Below are 20,822 nucleotides of genomic sequence, written 5' to 3' on the forward strand. Positions count from 1 at the left end.
TGTTACAAAATCACCAACTCCACCAACAATATTATAATTGCAAAATTAATAATTGAAATTATAATAAGACTTTGTAATATTTATTTGAGAGAAATATAAAGTGACTAATTATTGCAAAGTAACTATAATTGAGAGATTGAGATTTGAGAGAAAGAGAAGAGTGAATTGGTGTGAATTAAAATGAAAATGAAGAAGGGTTTATATAGGGGTGAGGGATGGGTTAAAGTGTTAAAAAAAAAAAGTTTGGGGGGTTGGGGGCCAAAAATAGGTAAATGACCGTTTGGCAACGGTCATTTTTGCAAATGGACGGGTTACACGGTCCAATTGACCCGGGGGGCCCGGTGGCTAATTTTTTTTTTTTTTTTTTTTTAATTTAACCGGTTCCGTTTCAAAAAATAAAGAACCGGACCGGTAAAAGAATTATCGGTTAAGCCGAACTTACTTACGATTCTACCGGTTTCGGTTTTTACCGGTCCGGTTCCGATTTTAACCGGTTCAACCGAACCGGTTGACGGGCTTACCAGGGTATCGCGATCTTGAAAGATAGAGGCACATCTAGCATACACATAAAAAAAACGATCGATGCACATCTAGGATACACAAAAAATTTTATCAGCAATTTATAAGTAGTATAGGTATATATAAGTAAAATATTATTAAAATTATAGATATTAAAATCTGAACTTACAATTTCAAAGGTGTTAGTTCAATGCTAAGAACTTAAAATTTGAACTTATCAAATTTAAATTCTTAATCCTTCGGATAAATATACTGCCTTCCACACTTGCTTTGGTTGATTTTCTCTCATGGATTCAATTCATTCATGTATTCTAGTGATCCTTTCTTTTGATTTTTCTCTCGCAGCTGCACCGACCTTTGGATCATATTTGCCTTCATAGGCAGGGAAGAGGAAGAAATATCCCGTGTAAAAATAGATCTAAAATTCAAAATTACTACTCCGTCTAAAAATATTTATCGTCCTTATTAAAAATATATGTCTCAAAATATTTGTTATTGTGGAAGTTCATGAACAAATTTATTATTTCTTTTCTTTTCCATTTTACACTTAGTAGTTTGTTCTTGAAGACTACAAACTCCTCAATTATAATACTACATCCTTCTCAAATTATTTGTCGTGGTTACTACAAATAGTTTTCTCAAATTATTTGTCATTTTAGAAGTTCAAGGCAAATTTTTTTTAAAAAAAATATTTTACCCTTTGTCATTAATGGAGATGACACAAAAAATAGAGTAAATATTTAATGGAGAGAGATTATAACTTAGACATAAACAAGGGTAAAGTTAGTCAAATACCCCTCCTAACTAGTATTCCTTAAGGGGAGTGTAAAACAAAAAAGCGACAAATAATATGTGACGGAGGGAGTAGAGTAAATATTCAATAAATAGAGATTATATCTTAAGAGAAAAATAAGTGTAAATCAGTCAAACACCCTCCCAATTAATGTTTTCTTAAGGGGTGTGTAAATGAAAAATACGATAAGTATTTTGAGACGTGAAATACTAAATTTAAGGACCCGCTTGACAATGAGAATAATTCACTTTTTTCCGGATTTTTTTTTTCACTTTATGGTGTTTGGCCATAAAAATTCCAAATAGAATTTGGAAAACCATCAAAACATTGTTTTTCACTTTTTTCATTTTCTGTTTTGGACCTTTACTTTTGTTTTTCTGTTTTCAAGTTTTACCCCAAAAGTTTTTATGTTGCTCAATTTTTATCCTAAAAGTTCTTACAACATTTTTTATTGGTTAGAGGCAGCTTATGTTGCTCGGTTGCTCTCCACTTCAACAAACATTGAACATCATGTGCTAAAAAGCCTTTAAAAGAAAAGAAATAGGTGGGAATTTTGCAATACAGTCATATTTAGAGATGCTATATTTTCTGTATACACCAGTAGGTTTCTCAGTTGCAGCCTTTTGATGGAAAGAAACCGTCAGTCTTGATCGCTCCATAAGCTGATCTCGAGTATAGTTGCAATATTTCTCTCTCTAGTTATGTTTCTTAATTGGTTTGGGTGGTTTTACTAGTTTTTAAAAATTGGGGGGTACAAATCATATTTCATACAAAAGTACACTTCAATAATCAAGTATTATTTGCAAAAACTATGACCAAACACAACTTTGAACTCCAACTCCAACTTCAAAAATTCCAAAAAAAAGTGAAATCTGTTATGAAATAATATTAAAAGTACACGATACAAGAGATATAGCCAAAGAAGCTGGGAGAAAGAGAGAGAGATTTTTATTGCTCTTCAATTCTATAAATGGACCTCCTATTTATAGGAGGAAAATGGTTGAATAACTTGGTGGCCATAAGTGAACAACTTGTTGGCCACCAAGTACTTGGTGCCCAAGTATTTTGGTGGGTATCCAACTTACAAGTAAATTCATGGACAAACATATTAATATTTACAACACTCCCCCTTGGATGTCCATTAATTAGCTGATGTGCCTTGTTAAAACCTTATTTAGGAAAAAATTCCGTGGGAAAAAGTCCTAAATCTATATATAATATAAAGTTAGGCATAGACAAGGTGATGTGGCACCTCTCTATGGCCTAGAATGCTATTTATCTTTTTTCTCCTTTTTTTGGCATTTTTCCTATTTTTCTCATTTATATTCTATGTAAAAAAATAAAATAAAATAAAAACTTAAAAGTCACGTAACTAATATTTAATTCTATTAATTAATATGCCACGTTATAAAACTGAAAGATAATTTCATTCCCTTAAATACACATCCATTGCTTTCTTATTCCTTAACCGTTTGCTCCACTTCTCTAATTAACTAGACCACGTAATGGGTAGTAATGCTTGTGTCTTTTCACATTCTTTGCAAGTATCTATTTATAATCTACATCCAATTTATATCTGCAAGATCTTGGAAATATTTGAATTGGAATTGGACGCACAAACAGATATATTTAGATAGTAGAAGTATATTAATAAATCTGTTCAACCATCTTCTTTACTCTAAGCGTACGTGTCTTATTTGATTGTCTTTAGTGTACTTTAATTTCTATTTTGCAAAAATGTTACTATGTTGGTTGTTTCTAAATCTGGCCACACTTATTTTTTCTATTTTTAAACCTTTTGTATCTAAATGTCTTTCTGTGTTTTTTTCTTTTCCAGGGAAGGGGCGTGTGGAAGTAAAGAGAACATGACAAAAAGTTAAGGTGGACTGATTTTCAACATAATTCTTCTATCGGAATTTGTTTTTCTGTTTTCATTAACCTTGCCTTACATATTTAGCTTTTGTTATTTATGTGTATTTGGAGAAGTTTTAGAGCAATACGGGATTTTATAATGTAGATGTTAAAAAGAAAATGAGAATGCAAATTTAATATTTCTCATTCTTCTTCTTCTTCCATGTCAATTAAACTTCCCGAAAAAGATCATTTCATTTCACGAAGTCATATCCTTTTTTGGCCCTTTTTTCCCTATTTATATTTAATGGTAAATAGAACCAAAAGTTACTCATTTATTTTTCGTAGTTATATTAAAAATGATATGTTAAAAAAAATAAAAAGTCATTTCTTTAACTCTCTTAATTTATATTGTTAATAATGTACATATATTCTTTCAAAGGTGGAATAGGATCGGAAAAGGGGGAAAAAAAAGTCAATATTGAGAGAGGAAAAAATCAAGGCTTGACCAATGACAAAAACAATCCATAAAGAGGTAATGGCCGGGAACACAAGATTTTCAAGGTGAAAACCTTGAAAACCAAGCTTTGGTCATCCAAAAGATAAAAAATATAGAAGTTACCTTAATATATAGTGTTAAATAATTTTTCATTTGGGTCAGACTTACAGAAGGTTTATTTCATCTTTGTTTATCTTGCTTTCTCGTACACCGGTGAATATGAAACGATGTAGTTTGCAAAATCACAATCACATAATATGCTTGCTCTATTCATTGAGTATTCCTTTGTTAAACAAAAGGATTATTATGGTTATTGAATTTAAAATTGGTGTCTAGATGTTAAGAGAAAAAGGGAAAATTATTATGCTTATAATTTTTATTATGATGATTTACAATTAAGAAAGATGATTTGGCTGAATCTAATCTACATAACATTTGATCTATAAACAAATACTAATGAGTCTTGAAAATATTATGCCTGGAATCTCACTGATTACCTACCTTTATTATTATTATTATTATTATTATTATTTTTTTTTTTTCTAAAAAAGTGAATGGTAGCAAATAAGGAAAAGAAAAGAAAAATAGAAGAAAAAGGGGAAAGAGTGAGGAGGAAAGGGAAGAAAAAATAAATAAAGACAAGAAATATATAAGAAATCAATTTAACCCAAAAAGAAGAAGAAGACATTCACTCATACATGCAATTTGATATCGTGAATTTGGGACCGGAGGATTCTGATTTTGCTTTATGTCTTTTTTCCCCTTTGGTTCGTCAAGCATGAAAGCATTAAAATTTAACTCTCTAGACTCTAATGAAATTAAAAAAAAGCTTTTATGCATATATTTAATGTACAAAAGAAAAATCATGTTTCAAATTTTATTACACATATGCACTAAAGAGATAAATTATTTTAGAATAAATTCTTTTATTTTTGTAAAGAAGATATAAAATTTTCTCGATATAGAATACACAAAAATGATTATCGTAGAAAACCATCAAGTGATAAAACGTAACAGAAAATATAAAATCAAGTGTTAATTAGTAATAAAATGGACTAAAATTTGCAATTTGCACTTGAAGACAAAATTATTTTTTGGAATATTTTCAATATTCTGATAACCATCAAGTGCTAAAAAGTTACATAAATTATAAAACTAAGTGTTAAATAATAATAAAATGGAGTAACATTTGAAATTTAATCAATTCGGACTTGAAGACTAGGTTTTCTTTTTTGAAATATTTTCAATTTTCTGATATTAAAAAGAATTTTTTCCGTAAATCTAACTGAGGACATTTTACAACCGCGCAGAGCGCGGGCAAGTTAACTAGTGAAGGAAAAAGAGTACACATATCTAGTAATACACTTTGAGAGCTGCCTCGTTAAAAACCTTGTCAGGAAAACCCAAATCGGACAAAACCTTGGTCAAGGGAAAAAGAGTACAACGCGTATTTGCTCCCCCTGATTAAAGCATCACATAATTCTTGAAGATGATGTACTCCGATCTTGTATACACCAACTTATCATATCTTGAGGTTGGTACTGTGTTTGTGATCAGATCTGTCAAATGACTTGGCTGATAATTTGCATCTTCATTCCTTAGATAGAGTTGCATCATCACCATATAATATTGTTAAAATCACGTCAAGTACATTCTTGACTTGCTTCATAATCTATCTGATGTTATCATTCTACAGTTTGACTGTCATGTATAATAACATGGTTTGACAGTAATCCTTTATGGAAAGCGATAGCATAGTTGGATCGAACTCTTATATCGATCAGATGAATGCCCTGTATATCCAAAACACTTGACAATATTTGTTAGGATAAACACATTCATGCCATACTTTCATTAGCAGTATGCAATTGATCTTATTTCAATATCTCCATATAGGAGTAAATTATATCATGCTCGTAGTTATAGCAAGATATACAAGTGCATCAATTGCATAAAAATATGGTACTTCAGGACCAATTCAATTTTCTTATTTCAAATTCTTTCAGCAGATAATGTACTGCTTTTGTAAATTCTTCAAGAGCTCCAATAATGTTCATATGAAAGATTCTGACTATCATAAAGAGACAAGGGTAAACATAGTATATTTGCACCATTCGTCAATGAATACACATTAAGGCGATTTCAGTACATCAACCTTGATTCATTTAATCCATTTAAGGATTATAAATAAGTTTTCCAAGAATTTGTATATGCTTCAAGCATTTTGGATCCTTCAGAAATTTTCATATAAATTTTGTCAAGAAAGCCATATAGGCCGTGACAACTTCCATCAGTATAAATTGTGACATCTTAAAATGCGGACTACGAGTCCAATCGCACCAAGATGCATCATTTCACTTGCTAATTATTTCTACATCAACATGCTTTAAGAGACGTAGAATTCTGATCCTCACAACCTTATACTATATTGCGCGCTATATAGTATCAAAGATATCGTCGACGATATATCATTTGTATCGGTTCGCAATTCGATATAACTTGCAGAAATCTCATCACTTCATTATTTTCAGGTACCTGAACCTTTCATAAGGTTTATGAAGTCTTATGTCATAGCTCTTCAAAAGCACATTGCCTCCTTATTATGATTATTTGCTCCTCCCTTTTTCAAGGATTATTATATTTGAAACCGATTGGTCTACCATGCTCCATGCATGCTGTAGACTCTGTCCTTCAGGGACTTTAGGAGCATTTTCTTTGATGAAATATGAAATAGTTGGGTCGGCAAATGCTTCCGGACATTTGATTTGAATTATCTGAGGATCATCGGTGATAATTCACAACATATTTCTTAGCTTCTTATTCTCTCCCCCTATTTTAGTGACATATGTCCCCATTTTCTTTGGGAAAATCCATCTGTGTGCATCATGGTATATCCATTAATCATATACCGCACATCAAACGCTATAAGATGGAAATATCTAGTTCCTGACCCTGAACCAAATATGAGGGGAGAATTTATCAAAATTTATTAATTTGAAGCATACAAGTGTTGTTGTATGCAATATATCATATCTCAGACCAACATCTGAAACTGTTCTCATAAGCAATGGTTTGGCTATATTATGGAGGCATCTAATGTCAAACCAGCTTCGATATAAACCAACATTATCAAGATGATTGTCTTGATTACATATTCTGAAAAATGTGCTTTCAACTCAATTATTTTGAGCAAGCAACTTCATAAATGTCAAACTGCCAGTTGACAATAAACATACATGTGACCGTCTCATAGATGCATCTATTTAAGACATCACACTCACCTTTTATATTTTTCAGAATTTTGGGGATTCAGTCCCAACATTGGCTGGTATAATCAACTTATCATGAGAACAAGCAACACAAACATATTCTTGAAGAATCTTCTAGTTCTTCAATATGTTTTTAATACTCAATTAGCACATCAGATTTAAATCAGGACGATCAAAATGGTCTTGTCAACTGATAAAATTATCTGTACCCGTAAACTTCAAGTTTACCATGACGAGTGCTATTTATTTTAATAAACTTCTGGTTTACTATTGCATGAGATTGTATATCAATAAACGTCTGATTATTCGTGGTATGTGATCTTATCATACTCGGGTAACATTTCACATACACATTTCTTACCCGTAGCAACCTGAATATATTTGCTATCCCAATCATAAGTATTTGCAACTTTCCAAAGTAAATACTCAATTGGTTAGAGCTTCGTGCTGATAACGTGTTATGAAATAATATTAAAAGTACATGATACAAGAGATATAGCCAAAGAAGTTGGGAGAAAGAGAGAGAAAATTTTATTGCTCTTCAATTCTATAAATGGACCTCCTATTTATAGGAGGAAAATGGTTGAATAACTTGGTGGCCATAAGTGAACAACTTGTTGGCCACCAAGTACTTGGTGCCCAAGTATTTTGGTGGGCATCTAACTTACAAGTAAATTCATGGACAAACATATTAATATTTACAATAAAATCTTTTTTGGTTTCCATGGCCAAACACCGACTTAGGGTGAACGCTTTATCATTGTTCAAATTAGCTACCTACACTCGCTATAACGTATAAACCCGTTCAAAAGAATGATGCTTCTATTGGGAATGCCAAAACTATTGTAATTAGAGGTGTCCAAAAGAATGGTCAAACTATCAATCAAATCCAAATCCGTCCAAATCGTAGCTGGCAATTAAAAATTACAATGTGCAGTTACAAAGTCTTATTTCACTTGAAAGCAAATGCTACAACTTTCAATTGCCTCTTTAAAAATTGCTACTAAACCTTAGATCTAAACAAGGCTGTGGGATCATCAAATCGTAAAAAACGAAGTACGAACACCTGTTAGTTCAATTAAATTAAAAATGTGGCAAATATTCTGAAAGGTGGAATTTGAAAAGATTTTACGTAGATTCGTAAATGATCAAAGATCCCATGTGAGAAAGAAAAGCGCTAATTAGATTCCTTATTCGGTAGGACTAAAATCTTAAATAAGTTTTTATATGATCGAAATACTACTTATATGTAATATAAAATTCTATTTTTGAAAGACATGTAATAAAAATATTCCTATCTACGTGATTACCACCAAAAAAAAAAAAATGATATACCATGTAAAATCCTGGTAAAGTCCAGATAGTGCATAATATTAAAGAAAATATTATATACACATAGGGTCAAGTTATACGCTGACAACTTATACACAAATTATAATAGTTCTAACAGAAATTTCCATTTAGGTGATCTAATACATGTATTTCTTGTTTTGAAAAAAGAGTGATATAATACATGTATTGCTGATATGTGTATCCTCATTTGTCATGTCACTTTTGGTACAAAATAATACATAGATTATTTTGGTATTATTTTATGCGGACACCAGAACACGAAACAGATGGCCAATTATAATGCAAAATTTGACACCCCCGGCCTCCACTTTCTACCTTCTAACCAAACAAGGGAAGTAGCATCAGCCGTCCTTTTTCACTTTCCGTCAAAGCTCTTACAACCCCTCTCTTCGGTTGAACCAAAAATAGCGGTAATCAGTAGGTCCACTCGAATGTGGTTACACCATGGCCCAGATTAAGAGATTATACTGCAAGAACTACAACGGATATATATTATTATGTGGGATTTGTTGCATCTAACCAAACACATGGAATAGTTTCATTTGTTCTATGTTTGCACAAGTTGTGGGCATATGCTCTTTTTTTTTTTTTGGTTAAATATGGAGTTGCTATTATTGCTGATATTTTTTTTTTCTTCCAAGTTTGTGATTCCATCCGATAACTAGAGGCAATGTCAATTCCTTCATTTTGTATATTGATCCAAGGAAATCATATGAGATCTTTTGCAATGTAGCAGGTGTATATATGGAATCGCCGAGGTTCAAAGCCTATCGAGATCTTGTGTGGCCATTCAATGACTGTGAACTGTGTGAGCTGGAACTCAAAAAGGCCTCATATGCTAGCTTCAGCAAGTGATGATCAAACTATTCGCATATGGGGACCTGATGTTCAAGGTAGATAGTAAAAGAGTAAGCTGGTGTATGCAAATGGATTTTTGTCAATTGCGAGTTTCATTTGCCGTGTAAATCTGTAGCTTTCATTTCTTCAAATTTTGGCATGTCTATCTGCTGTAAATTGCTATAGCGTAGAATAGAGAAGAATTTTGGCGACTCGTATTTGTACAATGCCGGGTTGATTTTGCACCCTGTGCCATTTTGGATGCTAATAAGTAGTAAGATACTTTTACTAGTTGGAAGCTGCATTCCCATTTCTTTTAAAGTGTTCATTATCAGCAAGTTTGCTGTATATTTGATTCATGAACTTTCACATTGTGTCTATATTTGCATTCACTGGTGATTTGAAATTCAAGCAAATGAATGCAATTAATGTGACACTTGACGTGCCTTGCATGCATATAAACACTGCCTCCCAATAAGTTAATTACAAAAAGTTCCCATTTATCTGCCTATATATCGGCCCCTTCAATCATCTTCTTTAATTTTTTTTTTTTAAACTTAATTCCTATCCCATTTTTTTTTTTTTTAAAAAAAAGGGTAAATATATCCAATAAAATTGTTTGTTTTTTGTCGGATCCAGATGATGGAGGACAACCATGAAACATTGAGACCAGGTGAGAGCTATATCACCATATATTTAATACAAGCAAAAATCATCATTGCTGACAAAATGTAATGTGTTTACGGGATACAAATATGGAGGAGTTGACCGGTCAAAGTAACGTTTTAAAAAATATACTACTATTTTTTTTTAGGGAAAAGGGAGTTACAATCATATTATAATCTTAATTACCTCTGGGATTACAAAGAAAGATGGAGGTTGAGTTTGAAAGGAATATAATGCATTGACTAATGGCTAGCTATTTCCTCTCTTTGACTACCCATTGAAGACGAATTGCCATAGAATCAAAACGTAAAAGCAAATTTACTACTACTTATAATAGAAAATAAATAAATAGATTACTAAGATGGTAAAGGAAATTGAATTATGATTTTTCTCCGAGCTGCAGAATTAATAATTCGATTAGAAAGTCGAATTAGCAATTTCCACACGAACTTTCAAGTGGACGAGATTCAAGTTAGGGAAATAGTTGAATTTGCCAGCAGTATGAAAGGAATAATCTTGAATCTTGAGAATGAAAATGTAGGAATTATTGTCTTTGATACTATAATACTGCTATTAAAGAAGGAGATCTTGTCAAACACACTGAATCGCTGACGGGAGATTGCAATTATAAGTTAAATTATCTCACCTGCAGTTTGATGAAAGTAAAACATGAAATAATAGAAATCAACATGTATAGTGTATACATTGATAGTCTAAAAGAATATGGGCAATTCGCAGGAATGCTCCTTATTCGGGGTGGTCTTTAATTTTTGCCCCTTAAATTGCTTGTCTTTAATTTTTGTCCTTTCGCCTAGAATATCCTGAGGTTCTGGGTTCGAACCCTGGCTCAGGCACAAAAATAACAAAATAAAATAGCAAGGCAATGCGGCATAGGTTGCCTTAAGGCATAACTAAAGTTCTGCCGGATCCAGCAGAGGTTACCTTATAAGGCAGACTTTTAGTTATGCCAAGGCAACCTCTGCCGGAGACGACATAGGTTATCTTAAGGCATAACTAAAGTTACGCCGGATCCGACATAGGTTGCCTTATAAGACAGACTTTTCCCAAAGCCTTGCCTTGTGATTTTTTTTTTTTTTACTGAGCGGGGGTTCGAACCCAGAACCTCAGGGTATTTTCGGCCACTTTTTTAAGCGAAGGACAAAAATTAAGACCAGCAATTTGAGGGACAAAAATTAAAGACTACCCCAAAAGAAGGGCAATCCGCGCCAAAAAAATGAAAGAATATCTACTACTACCGGGTTACTTAAAGATAATTAAAAATAATTATTCATGATAAGTACTGAAACTAGTTACTCCTATCTGAACTTTAAGACAGGTTATCCGATATAACATATAAAATTATACTCTTACTTTACGCTATACGCCATCAATATATATAAGTTAAATTCAAAATGATAATAATAGCAAGGGTTTAGGAAGAAGAGGAGGAGTCAAACTTGTAGTGTTTATCAATAGCAACAAACACATCCCAGGTACAACTGAGTCCTTTGGGAATAATGACAAGATCCCCTGCTCCAAACTCCACTGATGATGTTTCTGTTGTGTTCTTTGGATACACTTTCACTTTGCCTCTAAGCAAATAACATGTTTCTTCTGCATCAAATTTTAATTGATATTTCCCTGGTGAACAACCCCATCTGTTTCATACATAAAAAGAGAAAAAGCAAAAACTCATGATCAGGCTTACTTCTTTAATGAAATAGAGACAAAGTTATAAACCAAAAACAACAACAAAGGAAACATAATCTAATTTAGTATGCATGTGTTACTTACTTAGGCCAAGACTTTATGCCTAATTCAGAGAGTTGGGATTCTGAAGGGTTTTTCTGGACAATGATTTTTAGATTTGATGGTGAACAAGAGTTTGAGTTGACGATGGATTGACCATCCATGAAGAAAAGAAACAAGGATAGAAGAAAGGAAATAATTATGAGGAGTAATTAGAGTGACACTTCAATGTATTAAAATGCCAAGTTTTTTATGAGGTAAAGGAAGAATCTTTTACTGGGGAGAGATAGAGAGAACATAAGATATGAGATGCTTAAATTTAATAATTAAAGTAAAAGAGAGTTGTTCTCTTAGTGGTCGTTTGGTAGGTAGTCAAAATTATTTCGAGATTATAATTTTGGGACTAATTTATCCCATTTTTTGGGAGTATAAGTGGGATAAGGTGGGATATCCCACCCTTAGGATAAGGCTTCATTTTGTACTGTGTTTGGTAGGAGGACCTCGATACAAAAAATTAATGCTAGGATATCTTAGCCTATACCATGCACCAAACGACCCCTTAGAGACAATCGGTTTTATAGGCTGATTTATCGGATGATCACTTAATCACTAATAGTTATTATCATAAAGTTAACTTTTTTTTAAAAAAAATTTATTTTCCTTCAACAAAAAAGTGATATTTTAAGATAAAAACTATTGCAGATGAGTAACTATACGAGGAATCAACTCTAATTATATACACTCTTGTAAAATAACGTCTTTTTCCCCCCAAAACTCTACCCCCACCTCCCTCGCCGTCACCTCGAGCCCACCCCCTAAAGGAGAAAAGAACCTTTGACTTATTACATCTAACCACGTCATGGTCACAAAATAATTTTGAACACACCGTTACCTCCGATTATTATTGTTTGTTATAGTCGTGTTAAAAATATTTAAAACTATAACTATTCTTTGTTGTCGGTAATTTTTTTCGATTTTGAATTTTAAATTGGGTAGTGCTTGTGGAAGTACAATTTGTCCTAGTTCTTTGTTTTTCTTCTTGATTTACTATCGGGTGTTCGATATCTGCAATTAAATTTATATTTGCACCGGAAGTACCACATTAGAGGTAACTTCTACATGCATAATGCAATCACGTTTCATTTTATGTCGTCTATGATAATACCATTTGTTTGGATATTAAAAAAAAAAAAAATGTCGCCCTTGCTCGAAAAGTAAATATCATATCTTAAACTATTCCGTATTTCATTCTACTAAAGAAACATTATTCGAGAACCTTCCAGTGTAGTCAAAATCTGATAGTACTATCTTTTCCCTCTTATAACTTTGGGATGCATGAACTTGTAACATCAAAAATAGGATGAAATTAACAGAAAGACCCATTTTCATCTTTATATTCTTTTTATTTTTCTTAAACCATAACATGATGGCAGAAAGACGATTGTGACCCCCACCTCCCTATAATGAATATAATTCAGTAGCTAATTAAGAAAGTACAATAATTCTGGCCATAATGTCACGCGTTTCAAATTTCAATGTCATGTCTTTCATCCTTCTTTATTCTCAGGGGTCATTTGTCGGTTGATGGGGTAAGAATAATAATTTCAGGATAAGATATGAAATATTTTATCCCGCATTTGAATATCTATATTAATTGGTCACGGAATTATTTTATCCCATCATTTAATAAATGGTGGGATTATCATCTCATATAAAAGGTAGGATAAAATAATACCAGATGATATCGTTGTTTATCCCATCCCCCATCTCAAACAACCTTAATCGATCAACTACGTACACCTAGAGCCTGTTTGGATTGGCTTATAAGTTGTCTATAAAAATTTATTTTCGGCTTTTTTAGTGTTTGGTAGGTTAAAAAAGCATTTGTGCTTAAAATAAGCTCAAAAATTAATTGGATTTGTTTGCCCTTAACTTATCTACCTTAAGTTTATAGTGAAAATAACTTATAAGCCAAAAAAAATAAGTTGGACTACACCAACTTATTTTTTTGGCTTATAAGCTGATTTTTTTAAGCCCACCCAAACAGGCTCCTAATCATAGATATATAGGCCGGTTATTTTATATGGCGTTTTGCGTTTTTTCTTCTTCTTCTATTTAGGTAAATATTATTTTAATACTAAATAGTTTATTTAAAGGGTAAATCTCCCTTTTACCTCTACTTTCTGCTACCATACATCAAAACGGAAGAAAAAAAAGACTGCTTCCCTGGTCAAAAAGGTTGACCGGTGAATTACCTTAATTGGCAGGAAACATGACAAAACAATTATATTAGAATTTGCGAACGACCGACCAGGGTATCGCGATCTTGAAAGATAGAGGCACATCTAGCATACACATAACAAAAAGATCGATGCACATCTAGGATACACAAAATTTTTTATCAGCATTTTATAAGTAGTATAGGTATATATAAGTAAAATATTATTAAAATTATAGATATTAAAATCTGAACTTACAATTTCAAAGGTGTTAGTTCAATGATAAGAACTTAAAATTTGAACTTATCAAATTTAAACTCTCAATTCTTCGGATAAATATACTGCCTTCCACACTTGCTTTGGTTAATTTTCTCTGCGGATTCAATTCATTCATGTACTCTAGTGAGTAGTGATCCTTTCTTTTGATTTTTCTCTCGTAGCTGCACCGACCTTTGGATCATCTTAGCCTTCATGGGCAGGGAAGAGGAAGAAATATCCCGTGTAAAAATAGATCTAAAATCCAAAATTACTCATCCGTCTCAAAATATTTATCGTCCTTACAAAAAATATATGTCTCAAAATATTTGTCATTGTGGAAGTTCAAGATATTTTTTTTTTCCATTTTACACTTAGTAGTTTGTTCTAGAAGTCTACAAACTCCTCAATTATAATACTCCATCCGTCTCAAATTATTTGTCGTGGTTACTACAAATAGTTTTCTCAAATCATTTGTCATTTTAGAAGTTCAACGCAAAATTAATTAATTTTTTATATTTTACCCTTTGTCATTAATGGAGATGACACAAAAATAGAGTAAATATTTAATGGAGAGAGATTATAACTTAGACATAAACAAGGGTAAAGTTAGTCAAATACCCCTCCTAACTAATATTCCTTAAGGGGAGTGTAAAACAAAAAAACGACAAATAATATGTGACGGAGGGAGTAGAGTAAATATTCAATAAATAGAGATTATATCTTAAGAGAAAAATAAGGGTAAATCAGTTAAACACCCTCCCAATTAATGTTTTTTTAAGGGGTGTGTAAATGAAAAATAAGACAAGTATTTTGAGACGTGAAATACTAAATTTGAGCACCCGTTTGGCCATGAGAATTATTCACTTTTTTCCGGTTTTTTTTTTTTTTTCACTTTATGGCGTTTGGCCATAAAAATTCCAAATAGAATATGGAAAACAACCAAAACATTGTTTTTCACTTTTTTCATTTTCTGTTTTGGACCTTTACTTTTGTTTTTCTGTTTTCAAGTTTTACCCCAAAAGTTTTTATGTCGCTCAATTTTTATCCTAAAAGTTCATACTACTTTTTTTACTGGTTAGAGACAACTTATGTTGCTCGGTTCCTCTCCACTCCGACAAACTTTGAACATCATGTTCTAAAAAGCCTTTAAAAGAAAAGAAATAGGTGGGAATTTTGCAACAAAGTCATATCTAGAGATGCTATATTTTCTGTGTACACTAGTAAGTTTCTCAGTTGCAGCCTTTTGATGGAAAGAAACCATCAGTCTTGATCACTCCATAAGCTGATCTCGAGTATAGTTGCAATATTTCTAGCCCTAGTTATGTTTATTAATTGCTTTGGGTGGTTTCACTAGTTTTTAGAAATTGTGGGGTACAAATCATATTTCATATTTTTTAGAAAAAGTACATTTCAATAACCAAATATTATTTGCAAAAACTATGGCCAAACACAACTCCAACTCCAACTTCAAAAATTCCAAAAAAAATTGAAATCTTTTTTGGTTTCTATGGCCAAACGCATACTTAGGGTGAACGCTTTATCATTGTTCAAATTAACTACCTACACAGCTACACTCGCTATAACGTATAAACCCGTTCAAAAGAATGATGTTTCTATTGGGAATGCCAAAGCTATTGTAATTAGAGGCGCCCAAAAGAATGGTCAAACTATCAATCACCAAATCCGTCCATATCGTAGCTGGCAATTAAAAATTACAATGTGCAGTTACAAAGTCTTATTTCACTTGAAAGCAAATGTTACAACTTTCAAATGCCTCGTTAAAATTGCTACTAAACCTTAGATCTAAACAAGGTTGTCGCATCATCAAATCGTAAAAAACGAAGTACGAACACCTGATAAGTTCAATTAAATTAAAAATGTGGCAAATATTCTGAAAAGTGGAATTTGAAAAGATTTTACGTAGATTTGTAAATGGTCAAAGATCCCATGTGAGAAAGAAAAGCGCTAGTTAGATTCCTTATTCGGTGGGACTAAAATCTTAAATAAGTTTTTATATGATCGAAATACTACTTATATGTAATATAAAATGCTATTTTTGAAAGACATGTAATAAAAATATTCCTATCTACGTGATTACCACAAAAAAAAAAGGGGCAATTTGCAGGACTGTCCTTCGCTGGGGGTGGTCTTTAATTTTTGGCCCTCAAAATGGTGGTCTTTAACTTTTGCTCTTCAGGCAGAATTTGCCCATGCAAATTGGGCCTTAAAGGCAGAGTTTGCACATGGACAGAATTTGCAAATTTCTGCCTTGAGATTTTTTTTTTTTTTTTTTTTTTTTTTTTTAACTAAGCTAAGGTTCGAACTCACAACTTCGGGATATTAGGCGAAGGAAAAAAACTTAAAGACCACCAATTTGAAGGGCAAAAATTAAAGACCACCCCAAATGAAGGGAAATCCGAGCAAAAAAAAGAAGCAAAAAATGATATACCATGTAAAATCATTTTTTTGCACGGATTGCCCTTCTTTTGGGGTGGTCTTTAAATTTTTCCCCTCATATTTGTGGTCTTTAAATTATGCCTCTCATATTCTTTGGTCTTTAATTTTTGCCCTTCACATTGTAACTCTGAGCGTTCACGCAAAAATCATGAGGTTCTGAGTTCGAACCCCCACTCAAACATAAATTAAAAAAAATTGCAAGGCAAGGTTTGGGTTGCGTGTATGCTGGACCCGGCATACACTTGTTAAGGAATTACCAAATTGATGCCGGATCCGGCATACTCATGCCTTATGGGCAGATTTGGCATAAGTATGCCGGGTCCGACATAACTTTGGTAATTCCTTAACAAGTTTATGCCGGTGGGGGCATACTTTTAATGGGCAAACTTTTATGCCGGACCCGACATAAACTTGTGAAGGAATTACCAAAGTTATGCCGGACCCGACATACTTATGCCTTATGGGCAGACTTGGCATAAGTATGCCGGGTCCGGCATAACTTTGGTAATTCCTTCACAAGTGTATGCCGGTGGGGGCATAGCGAAATTTAAACTCTGCCTTGTGAATTTTTTTTAAAATTTTAACTGTGTGGGGATTCGAACCTGAAATTCATGGGTTTTAGCCGAAGGACAAAATTTAAAGATTTCAAATATGAGAGGCAAAATTTAAAGACCACCCCAAAAGAAGGACAATTCTGCGAATTGCCCATGTAAAATCCTTGTGAAGTCCAGAAAAGCTAAGCCTGACATGAGTCGTTGGTCCATCCCATTTATGAACCCAAAGCCTATTTAAACAACGTACTAGAAATATACAAGAAAAAATAAAAGTATTTTGCTGACGCTTAGTCATAGAATACCATTTGCCTTTTTTTTTGGCTAACAAAAAAGTTACCAATAGTATACGATATTCAAAAGACCCAGGAAACTTTTTAATATGCGGTTCAAATTCATTGGGAACACCTGGACGAGGCAATATATAAAAGTGAGGAAGATTGGAAGCCATTTGAATTAGTTTGGAGTCAAAACTCGCAGTTGAAAAATGCTTTCGCGACATATGTATATCACTGCATATCCATGTATATCACTGCATATCCATGTATATCACAAACAAGTATGCATGAATATACAGAGACACACAGGAAATACACAGGGATACACAAAGATGCATGAAGGATATACAATATCAATGTACTCGTCTTCTTTCCTATTCTTCGTATACTTCAAATTTGGCTCCGAATTTTTGCCCAAAACGGGATCAACTCAGCTCTAATGAAGCTCAAAATTTAGTATAAGTTTCACATAAGTACAACAACAACAACAACATACCCAGTTGAATCCCACAATGTGGGCTCTGGGGAGGGTAAAGTGTACGCAGACCTTATCCCCACCTTGGAAGGTAGGGAGGCTGTTTCCGAAAGACCCTCGGCTCAAATGAAAACAAGAAAAACAAGGGAAACGTCAGATACGGATAAGCAAATCAAAACCATGTGAAAATGAGAAATAACAAGAGCAATGAAGTCATGATAAAACAGCAAAGATAGACAAGACCAACACATAGAAGCAGGATAAAAATACTCCTAATACGAGAAAGGAAACCTCGCGGCCCCCCACTAGCCCTCTACCCTGATACTCAACCTCCACCCCCTCCTATCACCGGTTATGTCCTCGGTAAGCTGGAGTAACGCCATGTCCTGCCGAATCACCTATCCCCAGACCTTCTTTGGCCTACCCCTCCCTCTCTTCAGGCCCACCACTGCCATCTTCTCACACCTCCTCACTGGCGCATTAACGCATCTCCGCTGCACATGGCCGAACCACCTCAACCTCATTGGCGCATCGGCGCATAATCAAAAATATTTATGCACACCCACTTCAAATTATAACATTTTTCAAGTTTTGAAATGTCAATCTCAAGCTTCGAAATGACTCTTCATGGAACCTCAAAATTTTCTTCTCCCAAATAGTGTTCAATTCGTGACTTTCAGCTCCGGTCATTATTACTCAAATGATTGCAACAGGTTTTCGAATCCCAAATTCCACTAACTTCTAATGGCCGATTCAAGTGTTCATAAAGTGGGCTTTTTTGATTTTGTTCCCTAACTAATATCTTAACCAAGTATGAAGTATTTCTTTAACCACGAATTGAAGCTTGAATTAGCGGGTGTGCGAGTTTCCTCCACGAATTTCAGCTAGAACTCAATTTTGGGATGATTTGGAAGAATTTTAGCTATGGTTTGAAGGAACAATCGGGTGTGCGAGTTTCCTCCACGAACTATCACCAAATATTTATCAAAATACGCTTCAACTATTAGCTGTTCTCTTTTTTTACCTGAATAATTGAGGTAGGAAAAGGGAAGATAGTTGAGGTGTGTTTTGATAAATAGTTTGTAATAGTTCATGTAGGAAACTCAAACGTCTGATGGCTTATTTAGGAAACTCACGAGAAATTAACATGTGTGCTTTTGATCATTATCTCTAAAATGCAAGGACCACTGAAAAAAGAAGAAGAAGAAGAATAGAGCTCAAGTGAGTGATTGTCATGCCTCAAAATGAATGGCGATGTGATTGACAACCTATCAATTTGCATCAAGCGAACCATTGTAACATGATTTCAACCCAATTCACCAAGTAGTTCAATTCATTTAATTAATCAAAATAATGAATGAGATAAACACCTTCTTAATTAAAGTGAATCAAAGCTTAAACTAAGAGATGAATAGAACGTCATTCGCAATGCCATATGAGTATCTATATCCAAAATAATACAAAATCTTTGTGGAGCCTTTATGGCACTGTGAACAAATTAATAAAATTTGGGGCTAGCCCGAGCTATACAAAAATACCATTGAAATGGAGTGATCCCACGAATCCAAAGGTAGGCTCACCGAAAGAATGAAGTTGCAAGGAGTCCTTGCCTGTATGTTCGTCGCCTGCACCTAGGGGTGGGTATTCGAGCCTTTCGGATTTGATATGAAAATTTCGATTTGAATATTCAGTTTTTTTGGCTGAAGAAATAACAATCCAAATCCAATCCAAATAAATTCGGATTGGATCTTTTAGTTCGGTTTTGGATTAATTTGGATATTTCAAGTTTTCGGTTTTGACTTTTGAGCCTTTAAGACAGGTCATAACAATTGACATCCTCAATTCACTTAATAGTTTGCTTTTCAGAATTTATAATTTTCTACAATTAACAAGTATTGAGGTCACCCTGTCGCCCATGTCGTGTAATTCCATAGACTTAAATAGGTAGGGCTATAGGGTACTAATCTATTGGACCATTGGAAATTGGACTTATTAGTATTGATCACGTTTGATATGAGTAGGGCTAAATATAACGCATTAAATTTTTGGATTTTCAGATATCTGAAAATACATAGTACTAAATCCGATATCCATAAATTTTAGTAATTAAATTCGAAGTCCAATTGATCATAATCCAAAAATCCAAACCAAATATTTTAAAAGTTCGAATTCGATTTGAATTTCGGGTTGGCCCAAACTATGCCCACGCCTATCTGCACCTGACCATTCACTAAACCTGTCACCATTAAATAAATGATGTGTGAGTACGGATACTCAGGTATGCGTCATAGCCGCCACTCGTGGTGAGGTAAAAGTTACACACAAACAAATGATTTTGGCCCCTACCGCGTTGCCTAAAAACTAATTTCTAGATGGGGCGTCATGGCTGGCGCGACGCGCTCATATGTGCTCCTAGTCTGGCTGGCAAGCAGTTTCTAGTCCAAAGGCCTTAGCTTTTTGTAAGAATTGCCAAATGACAAACGGCTTAAAGTGTTAAGAACTAGGCTTGAAGGGCTTTAATTTGATATATAGTGCATAACATATTTATGTATAAATGGTAAGTTATGCTCGTCTAAAGTTAGGCATTGTGCCCACTCATTTGAAACTTTTGTCTGTCGTATAATTCTCAACTTGGCTTAGCTCGAGGGCTCTCCGTGAATGTTGAGAGAAGTGAAATATCAGTCACTTAAGCTAGGGGCATTGTAGTCTCTTCAGTTATTTACTAGTCATGTAATTAGTCTAATAGTTAGGTTGTTAAGGTAGTTAATGTTAGTTATAAAATGCTAAGAGCCTTCTGTACTCAATCAGATTTTGGAATACAATTTTATCTTCTTCCTCTCCTCAACTGTCTCTTCTTTCATCTCAAGATCTTGTTCTTCATTTCTACAATTCAATCACTGAAAAGAACATGGTATCAGAGCGGATCAACGATCTGCATATGTGTTGAACCAATTTCTCAATGTTCTTCATTTTTCAAAATCTCAAATTTCAATTCCGTTGTTTAATCTCTGATTCATTCGAAATTCAATCTTCTTGATATCAAGAACA

At 33.5% G+C, this 20,822-nt stretch overlaps 2 protein-coding genes across 4 annotated transcripts in view; one reads left to right on the forward strand and one right to left on the reverse strand.

Annotated features, from left to right (window-relative positions):
• Window positions 1-9,413, forward strand: part of LOC132050244 (WD repeat-containing protein WDS homolog) — a 16,967-nt gene extending 7,554 nt beyond the window's left edge. For all 3 annotated transcript variants that reach the window (XM_059441402.1, XM_059441408.1, XM_059441413.1), the window contains exon 5: window positions 9,021-9,413. In XM_059441402.1, coding sequence (XP_059297385.1) covers window positions 9,021-9,185 — 165 coding nt within the window. In that variant the 3' untranslated portion in view covers window positions 9,186-9,413. The remainder of the gene's footprint in view (window positions 1-9,020) is intronic.
• Window positions 9,414-10,967: 1,554 nt separating this feature from the next.
• On the reverse strand, window positions 10,968-11,882 carry LOC132069215 (uncharacterized). Its single transcript, XM_059462636.1, has 2 exons — window positions 11,582-11,882; window positions 10,968-11,445 (listed from the first exon to the last, which is right to left on the reverse strand). The coding sequence occupies exons 1-2, from the start codon at window positions 11,698-11,700 to the stop codon at window positions 11,220-11,222; spliced, it is 345 nt and encodes a 114-aa protein (XP_059318619.1). The 5' UTR covers window positions 11,701-11,882; the 3' UTR covers window positions 10,968-11,219.
• Window positions 11,883-20,822: the final 8,940 nt, after the last annotated feature.

This window comes from Lycium ferocissimum, chromosome 1, assembly GCF_029784015.1.
Source record: "Lycium ferocissimum isolate CSIRO_LF1 chromosome 1, AGI_CSIRO_Lferr_CH_V1, whole genome shotgun sequence".
Classification (NCBI taxonomy): Eukaryota; Viridiplantae; Streptophyta; class Magnoliopsida; order Solanales; family Solanaceae; genus Lycium; species Lycium ferocissimum.

Excerpts from the sequence above, each read along its gene's own strand:
- LOC132069215 (XM_059462636.1), bottom strand. The coding sequence starts at position 11,700 with ATGGATGGTCAATCCATCGTCAACTCAAACTCTTGTTCACCATCAAAT. Across the intron at positions 11,446-11,581 it reads GGCATAAAGTCTTGGCCTAA|ATGGGGTTGTTCACCAGGGA; the intron begins GTAAGTAACACA and ends TGTATGAAACAG.